The 14,967-nt window shown below is 37.2% G+C and overlaps 1 protein-coding gene across 1 annotated transcript in view; it reads left to right on the forward strand.

Annotated features, from left to right (window-relative positions):
• LOC106872622 (lon protease homolog, mitochondrial) overlaps positions 1-14,967 on the forward strand; it is a 62,488-nt gene that overhangs the window by 31,744 nt on the left and 15,777 nt on the right. The window contains exons 15-19 of the mRNA XM_052977511.1: positions 1,480-1,567; positions 4,409-4,531; positions 7,484-7,600; positions 12,667-12,807; positions 14,574-14,739. Of these exons, the coding sequence (XP_052833471.1) occupies positions 1,480-1,567; positions 4,409-4,531; positions 7,484-7,600; positions 12,667-12,807; positions 14,574-14,739 (635 nt within the window). The remainder of the gene's footprint in view (positions 1-1,479; positions 1,568-4,408; positions 4,532-7,483; positions 7,601-12,666; positions 12,808-14,573; positions 14,740-14,967) is intronic.

Raw genomic sequence — 14,967 nt, forward strand, 5'->3', positions numbered from 1 at the left:
TGACACGTAAAAGCACCCACTACACTCTCTGAGTGGTTGGCGTTAGGAAGGGCATCCAGCTGTAGAAACTCTGCCAAATTAGATTGGAGCCTGGTGTTGCCATCCGGTTTCACCAGTCCTCAGTCAAATCGTCCAACCCATGCTAGCATGGAAAGCAGACGTTAAACGATGATGATGATCATCATCATCATCATCGTTTAACGACCGTTTCCCATGCTGGCATGGGTTGGACGGTTTTACTTTGGACTGGCAAGCCAGGAGGCCTCACCAGGCTTGGAAAACTCACTCTGATTGTTCTGATGAGAAAAGAACTCCTGAATTTGTTGGTGAGATCCAGGTCATGATTGACAACAATCCCTCCAAGTCAATCGGGTCAATCGCCAGGGACATGGGAGTGTGTAAGTTTCTTACCAAGCAGGTATTGCATGAAGACATTCAGTATTCTTGATACAAGATGAGAAACGACTAATTTTTATCCTAAGTTATCAAGGACAAGAGGAAAGACTGCACTACGAAGCTTTTGAACAGACTTCAAGCATCCCCTCCAACCGAACATGCTTTGGTTTTTCTCAGATGAGAAAAATTTCTACCAAGATCAGATGGTGAACACACAGGACAACTGTTGACTTGCTGTGTCCCCATAACATGTACCAAGAGTGATAAAAATAAAACATCCAGTCAACATCATGGTGTTTGGAGTGATCTCTAGTGATGGCGACGTTATGCCTCCATTCATCTTCCTACATGGCCTCACACTCAACATGGAGGCCTACATCAAGTGCCTGGAGGAGGTAGTGCTGGCCTGGTTTAAGATCCTATGTCTGGCAACAGGATTCTGCATCATGCCACATAAGCAGGAGAACCCAGTAGTGGCTGTCAGACAATTTCTGCGACCACATTGCCCCTAACATCTGTCCACCTAATTCCCCAGACTGCAACGCCCTTGATTATTATGTGTGGGGCGCAGTTGAGCAAACAACCAGCAAAACTCCTTGTGACACCAAAGATGAGTTGAAGGTCAGAATTATGGCAACATTCACCAACTTAAACAAGGAGACCGTCCAGAAGAGTTGCAGGAGATTCCAAAGTCGTCTGGAAGCTGTGGTTGAAGCCAATGACAATTTTATTGAATAAATTTACTCTTTAGTATTTCAAGATATTTTAATGTAATTCTGGTAAATATATCTGTTAAAATGAGATGTCAGAGTTATTTTCATTCTTGCGTAATTTAGACACATGCACACACAAATTACTGGACTACCACATATGAAAAAGAAACACAAATACCATTTTTAAAAATGCACCTCACTTTCTATTACTACCAACTTTAAAACGAAATTGGTTGTGAAATCACCTTTGCTCTCATTGTTATCTTCTATTATTCTTTTATTGATGGCAGATCTTCATTCCCTTACATGAAATAAACTAGTTTGTTGTATGTAATTTGTTTATATAGTTTATGTTTTTGTACATTTACAGGCGAACATATATAGGTGCAATGCCTGGCAAAATTATTCAGTGCCTGAAAAAAACCAAAACAGAGAACCCATTGGTTTTGATAGATGAGGTAAGAAGTTAAAAAGTTATAGTTGAGAGGGGTGGGGGGTTATTTTTAAACTGTAAATCTTTTTCCATAAATTTTTTCCCTATTGGCTTCTAAAAGAAAAAAGTAAAATAGATAGAATTTCCCAAACATTTGCAAAATTCCAGTTTTTGTCATATTAAATCGATGAAATACAGGTTATTCTTTGGAGAAGGCACCAAGCTATTACAGGTAATTTACCTCATGGGAATGATGCTTGTTCTCAAGTAAAACTGAAACAAGTAAGAATTTATGTTTTGTGTTTAGAATAAAGGAAATTCAAGTGTCATACATGAACTCATGACCCTAGTGACTGATTCTTTGAACTTGATAATATCTAAAATGTTTATATGAATTTCTGGAGCTTATCTTCTGTTGGAATCACTGAAGACAGATGATATAATGTTTAAAACAATTCAACCTATAAGAAAATGAACATTAAAAATAATAATTATACATTATGCATTGGCAAACATTTTTATATTACCTTCTCTGGCATCGTCATCATTAATTATATTTTTCTATTGTTGCATAGATTGGACAAGTCTAATAAATACACCTTCTCCATAGCTCTGCTATTGTTCACATGTGCACAATAGTGGAAGTACAGTATATCATGTTTATGAATGGTGTATACTAACTGTTGATGTAGTTTGTGTCAGTTTTGGTTTTGCTGTATATCATTATTTATTCATATAATCATGGGAGACTGACAGATTAGTAGAGCAACAGAAAAACTGCCTTACCATTTTTAATTTCCTCTTTTTTCATTGTGAAGTTGACTTTGCCTTTCATCTTTTCATAGTTAATAAATTAAGTACCAGTCAAGTCCTTGGCTTCATTTAAATTTACTATATCATCCCCCAAAACTTATCTTATGCATAAGCTCGAAACAATTTTATATAAAGAATCCATTGGCAATTCCACTTAAGTGTGTATCAGATAATTACATAATTCTTTTTAATGTTTCCGGAATGTCAAACCATTTAGCATCTAGTTTACTTAAAATGGGTCAGTTAACTGCATATACAATGGAGTCATCTTTCAGTTATTGGTATAACGTTTACCAATTCTGAGTGAAAAAAAATGGGAAAATGTAGTGTAAATTGAATATTTGATTTAATATTAAATGGTTCTGGAAACTTCTGTTTTCATGAAAAGTTAAAATGACAGTAATCAGTACTTCTTGTTTACATATACTTACGTTCTTTTAGCAAACTTTCTGAACATTTCTTTTTATGGTTGTTCTTACTGCTATTGACTTTTTTGCATCTGCAACATATGAAGTCCTTCTTTGTCAGCCTACCTGTCATACCATTGTATCTTTTGGGTACCCATAGTTTACACTGGGTACATACTGTATAATTCCAATCTGTTCTTTCTGTACATCAATGATAAGCACTTTCAAAATGGCATCAGGCTTCTCAACTCTTCCTAAGGTTTTTGTCTACTAGATTCAGTTAGACCTCTTGATTCTAGAGAAGTCCTCTTCCACTGTTCAAACCTTTCTCTAATTCTTTGGCTGATTTCATACTGTTATGACGGGAAACTGTAAGCAGGAGTAGACTTAGACCTGAACTCTGATGGACACATAACTGCATATAAAACTCCTTGGTAAGCTCTGTGCAAAGTCTCACCTTGCTTATAATACTCTTGTGCATAACTTAGATCACACCCAGTTTTCTTAGCAACCACCAGACCTCTCATGTAGTGCACTGTCAAAGACCTTCTCCACTATATAAATGTTAAGTATAAGGCTTGCACTTGTCTAGAGTGGACATCTGAGTTTCCCTGTCTTGGTAGAAACTTGTGTTAAAAACAATTTTTTGAAAAAGCATATTCTGTTTCAAGAAAAATGCTTCACGCTTAATTATTAAAGATTAGAAACCAATCACTATTGGCAAAAAGTTCTATTGCCAATAGGAGGCAGAATCAGAAGTTTTTGTGGAAAGAGAATGCAACTAAAATATGATAAATTCTACTGTCAAATGTTGTTGTTGTTGGCACTCCGTCACTTACAACGTCGAGGGTTCCAGTTGATCCGATCAATGGAACAGCCTGCTCGTGAAATTAACGTGCAAGTGGCTGAGCACTCCACAGACACGTGTACCCTTAACGTAGTTCTCAGGGATATTCAACATGACACAGTGTGACAAGGCTGACCCTTTGAATTACAGGTACAACAGAAACAGGAAGTAAGAGTGAGAGAAAGTTATGGTGAAAGAGTACAGCAGAGTTCGCCACCATCCCCTGCCGGAGCCTCGTGGAGCTTTAGGTGTTTTCGCTCAATAAACACTCACAACGCCTGGTCTGGGAATCGAAACCACGATCTTATGACCACGAGTCCGCTGCCCTAACCACTGGGCCATTACGCCTCCACACTGTCAAATAACACAGTATTTAAATGAAAAGCAGAAATTAGTATTAACTTATTTGTGCAACTTCTTGAAAGACTTATGAGATATAAGAAATTCACAATTCAGTTAACCAATTAACTGCAGCTTAACTATTACAATTTATTTGTCACATATTTGTATATTTTGTATATAAAAGTGTGCATGAGAGCAAACATACTTCCAAATTTACCCATCAAATGATAGATAACATGCTTGTGTGTTGACTTTGCCTTTCATCTTTTCATAGTCAATAAATTAAGTACCTGTCAAGAGAAGTATGTATACAGGCTGGCAGGCAGGCAGACAAATATATTGTACCTAGTTTAGTTATCTACCATATGCACATACACAATGCATACATACACTCACATTTTGTAGTTATTTTGGTTAGTTCTTATTAAAATGTTAACTTTTTCTTTTTCACTTACAGGTCGACAAAATTGGTAAAGGATTCCAAGGTGACCCAGCCTCTGCACTCCTTGAACTGTTGGATCCAGAGCAGAATGCCAATTTTTTGGATCATTATTTGGATGTGACTGTAGATTTGTCCAAAGTAAGTAATGTTTTCAAGTTATTTTTAGTTGTAAAATAATCACAAATAGTCATTTCACTTTCTCACTTTAGGCATGTAAACAAGGTTAGTCTACTGTGAAGATTGTTTTAAATTAAAACACAAGACTGTCTTAAATAAGTGGACTCACTAGGTTTCATGCTCTCAAAATTAGGTATTAACCTAGATATAAGGACTAGAAGAAAGAGCATATAGCTCTGATATTCTGGCCCTATGGAGATTGTAACGACTACAAATTGCAATATTCAGGTTGATTATTATATCAAAAACAATCTTCACAACCACACTACATATTTTCATATGCTAAATGCCTTATGTTGTATATGATGCATATAAAGTAACATTTTCTTCTCAGCCTCTTAAATGTTGCCACACATAATATAACATCACATTTAAAGGCATATGCTGAATGCATGAGAGGTATTTTGATTTATGAGTAATGAATACATGCTACAGGGAAGATTGATAAGAAGTGAAAATACAGAAATATGTCGAGGCAATAGAAGGTACCTTTAAGGCCAGCCTGAATAATTACTGATCCTCTTTTAGGCTCTAAGAGAGGTGCAATATTACAATATATAGAGCTTGCTATGTCTAGTGATTAAATGAAGAAGCAACCCTGTACAAAATCAGCTGAAAGTTACTAGAATCTGGGCTATATGTGAATGGAAGCACACAATGCAGGTTCTGCTTGGTGGAGGGAAAAACCATTCTAAACAATTCTAACAATCCAGCTGTTTTCCTAAACTCATAAAGTAAAACTTTTGAATGCTGCCCACATGAACTGAAATGTGTTTTAGCAACATGGTCATGTCCATTTTGCAACTAGGGAACAACACACTTCACCCTTGGCTAAAACTAATCCATGAGAAATAACTTCTTCCCACAAAAATGTTATAATTTTTCAGTTTTCATTCCATTTCTTTTTACCAACACCAAACCACCCAGTGTCTATATATACCTCCACTGTAAGAGAGGCAATGCAATTCCAGCTAATATGTCCGAAGAGTGGTCAATATTGTGCAATAGTTAGCTTGAAACTAATGGCAACCTTCTAACCAGTTACATACCGAAACAAGTAATAAACTGCTTCATGACATAAAAATATAGCCATTCTATTGAGTGTGCTTTTCTTCTAACTTATGGACTACTAACTGATAAATTTATCTACACACACACATATACATTCTCTTCATCATCATCATCATTTAAAACTCACTTTGCCATTCTTGCATTAGTCAAAATTAGTTGAGACAAATTTTCTACAGCCAGATGCTCTTCCTGTTGCCAACCCTTAGCTGTTTCCCAGCAAGGTGATATTTCCCTACAGCCAAGACTGAAAATGAACAGCATTGCTTGTACAATGGTGATACTTGTTTACACTCATCACATGATGCCAAAACAAGGACATGCACATATGTGCATGCATACACACACGCACACACATGCATGCATGCACATACAATCTTCTTTCAGTTTCTGTCTACCAAACTCCACTCACAAGGCTGTGGTCAGCCTGGAGCTAATAGTAGAAGATACTTGCCAAAGGAGCTGCACACTGGCACTGAATACAAGACCTTAGAAAGCAAACTTTTTAGTTCCACACATGCTTGTGCCTATATGCATATGCATACACACAGAAATTATCATTTCAACAGTTTTTTTTATCTTTGTCAAAACATTTAAGTATTCTTCTGTAGATAGTTTCTATTATTTATTTTAACTGCTACTTTGCACTCTTAGGTGCCATTGTAATTATAATTTTAAGCACTCGTGTCTCCATTTCTAGTTTCCATTTTGTGTTTTTGAATGCTACTTTACAATAAATAGAACTTTTTTTTTTTTTTTTCACAATATTGAATATTGGGAATATATTAACTTCCGCGGGGACTTTTTCTTTCTGCTACTGAATTTATAAAAACTAGAATTTGCCAAAACTTGCCATGGCACTCATCAACACAAAAGGCATTCATTAAAGTATCTAAAACAAGTTTATGGTCATAAGGAGAGATGTTTTTCTGTTTCGGACAAAACCTTTCTACAATGATGAACTCTGCCTGAAACATCATCATGGTATTAGAACTTTTATATTTTGAATAACAGTTTGTTTTGATTTTTTTTTTTTTTCTCAAGATCTACTTTTATTAAATCAGTTGTAAATAAATATGAGTAAAGAGCACTGAAAAGAATTAGAAAATATTCTTTTCCAGCTTTTCCATAGTTGGCACTTTGATGTTAAGTATTTCATTTCACAGCAACTTAGTTCTGTGTTCACTCTATGTTGCTATGAACAAAATATATGTGATTTTTTTTTATTTATTCTTTTACTTGTTTCAGTCATTTGACTGTGGTCATGCTGGAGCACCACCTTTAGTCAAACAAACTGACCCCAGGACTTATTCTTTGTAAGCCTGTTACTTATTCTATCGGCCTCTTTTGCCGAACTGCTAAGTTATGGGTAAATAAACACACCAACATCAGTTGTCAAGCGATGGTGCAGGGACAAACACAGACACATACAAATATACACACACACACACACACACACACACACACACATATATATATATATATATATACAACAGGCTTCTTTCAGTTTCCATCTACCAAATTCACTCACAAGGCTTTGGTTGGCCTGGAGCTAAAGTAGAAGACACTTGCCAAAGGTGCCATGCTGTGGAACTGAACCTGGAACCATGTAGTTGGGAAGCAAGCTTCTTACTGCACAGCCACTGTTGCATGTAGAAACATTTTGTGAAAGTTTCATAAGGAGTTTGATGACAGTTAATTCACTGTTAGCTGCACTATCCTTTGAAGAGTCGAAGAGAACCAGAAGACCACTGTAAAATCTTGGTAGAAATCAAGACTTTGTATGGGTATACAGAAATATTTGTAAAATCATTATTGTGATGTTACTATATATATTATTTATAGGTTCTGTTTATTTGTACTGCTAATGTGACTGAAACCATTCCTGAACCTTTAAGAGACCGTATGGAAATGATTGATGTATCAGGTTATGTAGCAGAGGAGAAAATGAATATTGCAACGGTGAGTAACTTGTCACTTGCTAATTTATCTTGATGATTACTTCGTAATTGTATAATTATCTAATGACTACACTTTGACTAACTACTTGTAGCTTCCAATTTTGTGGCATGTAGCCTATTAATTCCTTTTAGCAAAAAAAATCTAAAGCTGCCATATATGGTATCACTTTGTGAGTGTACATTGGACTTCTGTTATATGTTTAGAGTAGATAACTATATGAACTGTCTGGCCTGTTTTGACATGGCATATGCAGTTAGAGTAGGTTTCCAGTTATATTTAAAAATGTTTTTTCCAAATATAAGAAAAACGTACCACATCTCATGGAACATTGCATAGTATATTATGACATATTGAAACATACTCTATTGCACTCTCACCAACATATGCTGGTATGAAATTAAACTTACATGAAGCACCAAAAGGTTAAATGAAAAACAATATTAGTCAATGACTAATATTTAAAAATCGTTTCTTGTCAAGTATAGACTTTATTGTACTTGATAAAGTAGTGATAAGCAAATTACTAAGTAAATAGATAAGATTACATATTGATTGGAGAAGGAAGATAAAATTGTTTGGTGAATAGATAAATCAAAATGTCATCATGTTAGTGTTCACATATTTAATGTATGGTGCATTTAAAAGCTAACTCGAAATAATATGTGGTGAAGAAACAACATTAATGCTTAATATCTTAATTATTTTGGTAACTATAAGAGAAAATTCTGTTCTGTTTCAGTCTTATTCTCACCCCATCAGCAAAGCATAAACTTCATCATACTTGCCAAAGTAGTGAAAAGAGAATCATTGAATAAATATTCCAGACTACATATATTTATAATTCGTTTTTTTTTTAGTATCATATATTATTTTCTAGGACGTAAATCCTGGATAGAGCTGTCTCTCTTTTTTTTGTTTTTTTGTTGTTGAGTCTCTCAACCTTATTCATGCTTTCTGAAGGCCCTCCAAGGCCTGTGAGCTTGATGCCTTTAATGTTGCAGTTCAGTACCTGCAAGAAAAACATAACCAGGGACAATTCCAGAGGGAAATGTTCTGAGGAGAAAGGACTGAATATAATGGTTAGTGTAGGGTTAGTGGGGTTAGACACACCAAAAGTGATATGAGGTAGAAAGGCAAGGGGATCAGGGGTGCCTGAGTGATAGAGGCAAAAGACCAGCCAGCTCTAAGGAACAGAGGCCATTATTGTAGTGATAGAAATGACAGAGAGTAGGGACAGAGCAGTGCATCTATGAGCCAGATGGTGGAGTGTGTCCATTCATGATTGAATGCCATTTAATCTAGTGGTCCTTCTCTGGATGCAGTCTGGAATGTTGAGCACTACTACAATGTTGGTCTCACTTGAGCCTTGTAGAGTGTCAGCAACTTATGGGGACTGGAATATTTCTGACTCTGAAGGTTAAGGGGTAATCTTCAAGATGCAGTCCAAGCTATGTTAAGGATGTGCTTTTGCCAGAAGAATCTTGGCTGATAATGAGGCCCAGAATTTAAAGCAATTGTGATAGCTTTAGTTGAGTGCTGTTTGTGTTAGGTTGGCATGGCCCCACTAAAGGATTCTCTCAAAGTTTTCATTTATGGAATCTGTGCAGGTTTGGCATGTGGTATCTAGGCTGCATGTGGCTGATGCATGGTTGGAGAAAGTTAGAGGGAATGAAGGGTTGTGTCTTCTATGTAAATGTAAAAGTGGGTTTTTTTTAATGTAACAAGTTGGTCATTGATATGTAGCAGGAAGAGAGTGGCTGACAAAACCAAGCTCTGGGGAACACCGGAGGTGACTTAGAACTGGAGAAAAAAGAGCTCCATCAACACATGCTAGAATGGTGTAATCAGATAAAAATTTCCTGATCCAAGAGATGGAAGATGGGCAGAGCTCACAGGCAAGAAGTTTTGATAAGACATGATGAAAGGTTTTGCTGATGTTGAGGGCGACAACATTGTTTTCACTTAATTCCTCTAATACAAGAGCCCAATGGTGAGTGATGTAAGAATGTAGGTCACTAATGGAGCTGGCTCTGCTGAAGCCATGCTGGTGGTTGATGCTAAGAGAGAAACTCAAGATGTTAGAGAATTCATTGTTAATTACTGTTTCCATTACAGTAGAGATGTTAGAGGTAACAACAATAAGTTGGCAGTTGGCTGGGTCAAAGAGTTTGTCTTTCTTTAGAAATGAACATACTTCCTAATATAGTATATCACCATAGTGAGTGAGAAATTAAAGAGTTAGGTGAAACAAGGTTCTGAGGTGCAATACTTGAGTGTAATAGAAGAAATATTGCCATGGCTAGTGGTCTTGTGTGCTTGGGTGTATATACATATTATTATCAACGTTTAACAGCTGTCTTTCATGCATGTATGGGTAGGATGGTTGACAGGAACCAGCCAGATAGGAGACTACCCCAGGCTATTGTGTCTGTTTTAGCAGGGTTTTTACGGTTGGATGTCCTTCATAATACCAACCACTCTGTGGAGCAGACTCGGTGCTTTTTACATGGTATTAGCACAGGTGAAGTTAGCTTTGGCATGATTTTTACAGTTGGATGCCCTTCCAAATATCAACCATTTTACAATGTGGACGGGATGCTTTTTATGTAGCACCAGCACTGGCAGGGTCACCAAGTAACTCGCAAGACAAGGAATTTTGAGAGAGGTAGGGGCATTTGAGGAGGGGAACTTGTGGCAGATGATGAAAGGTTAGAGCAGTGGTTCCCAGCCTGTGATCTGTGGACCCCTGGTGGTCTGCAAAGGTAGTACTGGGGGTCCATAAGCTAAATTTAAAATTTCATATATATATATATATATATATATATATACCGCCTGACTGGCTCCCGTAGGATTTTCGAGCGAGATCGTTGCCAGTGCCCCTGGACTGGCTTGTGCGGGTGGCACATAAAAGACACCATTTCGAGCGTGGCCGTTTTCGTGCGGGTGACACGTAAAAGCACCCACTACACTCTCTGAGTGGTTGGCGTTAGGAAGGGCATCCAGCTGTAGAAACTCTGCCAAATTAGACTGGAACCTGGTGTTGCCATCCGGTTTCACCAGTCCTCAGTCAAATCGTCCAACCCATGCTAGCATGGAAAGCGGACGTTAAACGATGATGATGATGATGATGATAAGGATAAGCATATTAAAAGGGGTCTGTGGGAAAACTCATTTGAATAAAAGGGTTGGGAACCGCTGTGAAAAGGTTGAGAACCACTGAGTTTGAGCATGACAGAGAAATAGAGAGGCAGAAACAGGTGTCTTGCTATAGAGGAGGTACATGATTGCCCATCGAGAAAGACAGGGAGAAGAACAGCGAGTAAGTGAGAGGAAGAGTGTGAAAGTAAGAGAGAAGTACAAGAAAGAGGACAGAAACAGGTGTACTGATGTAAAGGAGATACTTGGTTACCTAGTCAGAGGGAAAAGCATGAAAAGGAGAGAGAGAGAGAGCATGTGATCAAGAATGAGGGTAGAAACAGGTGTACTGCTGTAGATGAGATACATGGCTACCCAGCCAAAGGGAAGAGCAAGGAAAAGAGAGAGAATAGGAAACAACAAAAGTGCAAGAGAGAGAGGGTATACTCACAAGTAAAAAGAATTAGAGCATACATGTGATGGTAGAGTAAGGAAGAGAGAGTTACAGAGATCATAATATATGCAGTCAAGTATTTCCAAGAAGGTGCAACTAGGGAGTGAGTTTTGCAGTGACTGGCGAAAACCTGGGTATAAAAATGGGGGAGGGAAGCAGCAGTACAATGAACAGGGCAATGAGGGCAGGGAAGGGGAGTGGGAGACAATCATAGTTTATGAAGAGAAAGATGCAGTTTAGAAGAGATGTAATTCAGTTACTTGGGGCAGGGTGCATGAAAAGTTTGTTGTTACATGTGGGTGGGACACAACACTACTAGCACTCGGTTTCACTGACGTGGGCAGGTCTTCTCTAGAATCTCTTATTGCCAAACATCTCAGTCTATTGTCATTTCTTCCATGAGCCCTAACATCCTAAGATCAGTCCTCACCACTTCATCTCATGTCTTCCTGGGTCTCCCTCTTCCACAGGCACCATCCACTTTCAGTGGCAGTTACTTCTGTATACAGCTGTCTTTACTCATATGCATCACATGTCCAAACCAATGCATTCTCATACATGCATCATACAATCTGCCTTTCACTCTGAGAGAGTGTCCTTTTGTTGCCAACAGAGATAGTAACTCTCTGAACTTCCCCCATCCTATTCTTATTCTAGAAACAATACTTTCAGAGTATCCACCACTATTACTAATTTGGTCACCTCAGTAGCAGAAACCATCTACTACCTCAGGAGAGAGCCTCCTAGGCATTTGAGTCTAAATCCCTCATGCTCTTAGTGCTTATTATTCCTGCGCATCTGCCACACAAAAAAAAAAATGACCTTATCTGTTAGCCTACTTGTGATTCCACCGCATCTCTCATGTGTCCATAGCTTACACTTGGTTCAGCAAATGGAATCACTTCCCACTCCTTTCCTACATATTGGGCAGGGCCATTTACCTGACGGAATGAGTTTTATCTGCTTTCTTGTTTTTAAAAAGAAATCTACCAGTGCTAGTGAATCGGCGATTGTGTTTACAAATGATGGTGTGTGTGAGTCTAGTGCAAGTAAAAGTGATTCAGAAAACAATAATAATAATAATAATGTTTTTTATTATAAATGATCTTGACATTCTTTTTACTTCACATAAAATATTCTTTACATTCTACTGTTGTTTTATTGCCATTTATTTATGTGTATTATAAATTTTATAGGTAAAATATATCTTTCTGGGAATGAATTACAATTTATGACATTACTATTATGGGAAATCATTGCTCTGCTTTATGAGTTATCTCTAGGAGCAAATTAACTTGTATATCGAAGCATTACTGTATGTATTTCCTAATTATCTTGCTGTCGGCTTCTTTAACCTTTCAAACTCCAAAATTGTTTCCAACTTCTATTGTTTACATCATTTGTAATAAATTTTATTCCTTTTTCTAAGTAACACAGTTTTTTAAAAGGTCAGTATAAATTTTTGTAAATTTTTCAGTCCTACCTTGTACCTCAAGCTCAAGTTAATTCAGGTGTTGACCAAGACACTGTTAAAATCAATGATAGTGCTATGAGATTGCTTATTAAATCTTATTGCCGTGAAAGCGGAGTGAGAAATCTACAGAAACAAATTGAAAAGGTTAGTATTATTATTGAAACAGCTAATTTTTCTCATAAAAATAACTCGTCCTTTACTTTTGACCAGATGAAATTTTGATTTTTGTTTGTTTTATTCATCTGGATTTTAAGATTTGATAGTGTGTATGCTGCTATTTGCTGGTGTGTGCAGCTTGATGGTATTTGTGTAACCACATATTTTTTCTTAAAATGAAAATTGATGTGTGTGTGTGTGTAGTATGCAGGTATGGCAGTGTGTTTAAGAAGTTGTCTTCATAAACATGTAATTTTGGGTTTGTTTCCACTGTTTGTTGTTGAGATGTAAACCAACTGGATTCACTTGTGAAATGCACTTCCATCTGAGGATTTACTTTGGTTAGTTTGGGAATATAGTAGAAGATACTTACCCTAAGTTCATTCTGTGGGACAGAACCCAAAACCTAGTAGCTGGGAAGCAAACTTTTCAACTACACAGCCATGTCTCTTTGGTAACCCAAAAGATATAAGCTTGTTCTGTTTAGTGCAAATTAACTTGTCTGATGTGTCCATGGCTGGTGTTTTTAAAATTAATCCATAAGCAAAAGAAAGGATTTTTTCATAGTATTTTACTTAATACTCTTATCCAATCTACTGGAGTTGTCTGATCAATCACATAACCATATCACTTTATTTGCCTTAATTTGTTTCACTTATAAAACAGTTTATACTGCTACTTCACTGTTGCGTGGTAGAAAGACCATCAAACAGTGAAAACAACTACTCCACCAAAATCTATCACAGCCATGGGAGAATATATATATATGTATATATATATATATGTGTGTGTGTGTGTATGTATATATGTATGTGTATGTGTGTATATATATATATATATATATATATACTCTCTGAGTGGTTAGTGTTAGGAAGGGCATCCAGCTGTAGAAACTTTGCCAAATCAGACTGGAGCCTGGTGTTGCCATCCGGTTTCACCAGTCCTCAGTCAAATCGTCCAACCCATGCTAGCATGGAAAGCGGACGTTAAACGATGATGATGATGATGATGATGATATATACATATATATATTACTAGCGTGGAGGCGCAATGGCCCAGTGGTTAGGGCAGCGGACACGCGGTCATAGGATCGCGGTTTCGATTCCCAGACCAGGCGTTGTGAGTGTTTATTGAGTGAAAACACCTAAAGCTCCACGGGGCTCCGGCAAACCCTGCTGTACTCTTTCACCACAACTTTCTCTCACTCTTACTTCCTGTTTCTGTTGTGCCTGTAATTCAAAGGGTCAGCCTTGTCACACCGTGTCACGTTGAATATCCCCGAGAACTATGTTATGGGTACACGTGTCTGTGGAGTGCTCAGCCACTTGCACATTAATTTCACGAGCAGGCTGTTCCGTTGATTGAATCAACTGGAACTCTCGACGTCATAAGCGACGGAGTGCCAGTCTCTTGTTATTACTAGCTCCAAGAATTTGTCTTAAAGATAGTAAGTTGGCACTCAAGCCAGACCAAGAGTAACCACATTTTTATACCATTTAACATCCATATTCTAGCATAGTTAGTTTCTATTCTTGCTTCTTCAAATTCATAAATTTTGTCTTTTGAAACAATCTCTCTAACTTTTATCGTTCTTTTTAATCAACCACTGCAACCCTTTTAACTCTCTTCTCTCTCCCTCATATCTGTATTTTGAGACACAGATATTGACTGATAATTGTATATTGTACAGTATTTTGTTGCTGTTTTATATTTTCATAGTTTTTTTTTTCTTTTCTATTATAAAAAAACAATAGGTTTATCGGAAAGCTGCATTTAGAATTGTGAAGGAAGGGATCAGCAACATTCTTGTAACCCCTGACAATCTGCAAGAATTTGTGGGCAAACCACTTTTCACTACAGATAAAATGTATGAACAGACACCACCTGGAGTTGTAATGGGCCTTGCTTGGACAGCAATGGGTATGTAAATGTCACATATGTCATAGCTAAAATGTATTAACTTATTCAAATTAAAAAGCAGACATATTATATTGCTTACTTGCAGAGATACCCAGCATTGCTCGGGATTAAACTGGCATAATTTTTTGTTGTTTTACTTGTTTCAGTCATGTGACTGACCGTGCCGGTACACCGTTTTTAGTCAAAGAAATCAACACCAGGATTTATTCTTTGTAAGCCTAGTACTTA

Source organism: Octopus bimaculoides, chromosome 2, assembly GCF_001194135.2.
Source record: "Octopus bimaculoides isolate UCB-OBI-ISO-001 chromosome 2, ASM119413v2, whole genome shotgun sequence".
NCBI lineage: Eukaryota > Metazoa > Mollusca > Cephalopoda > Octopoda > Octopodidae > Octopus > Octopus bimaculoides.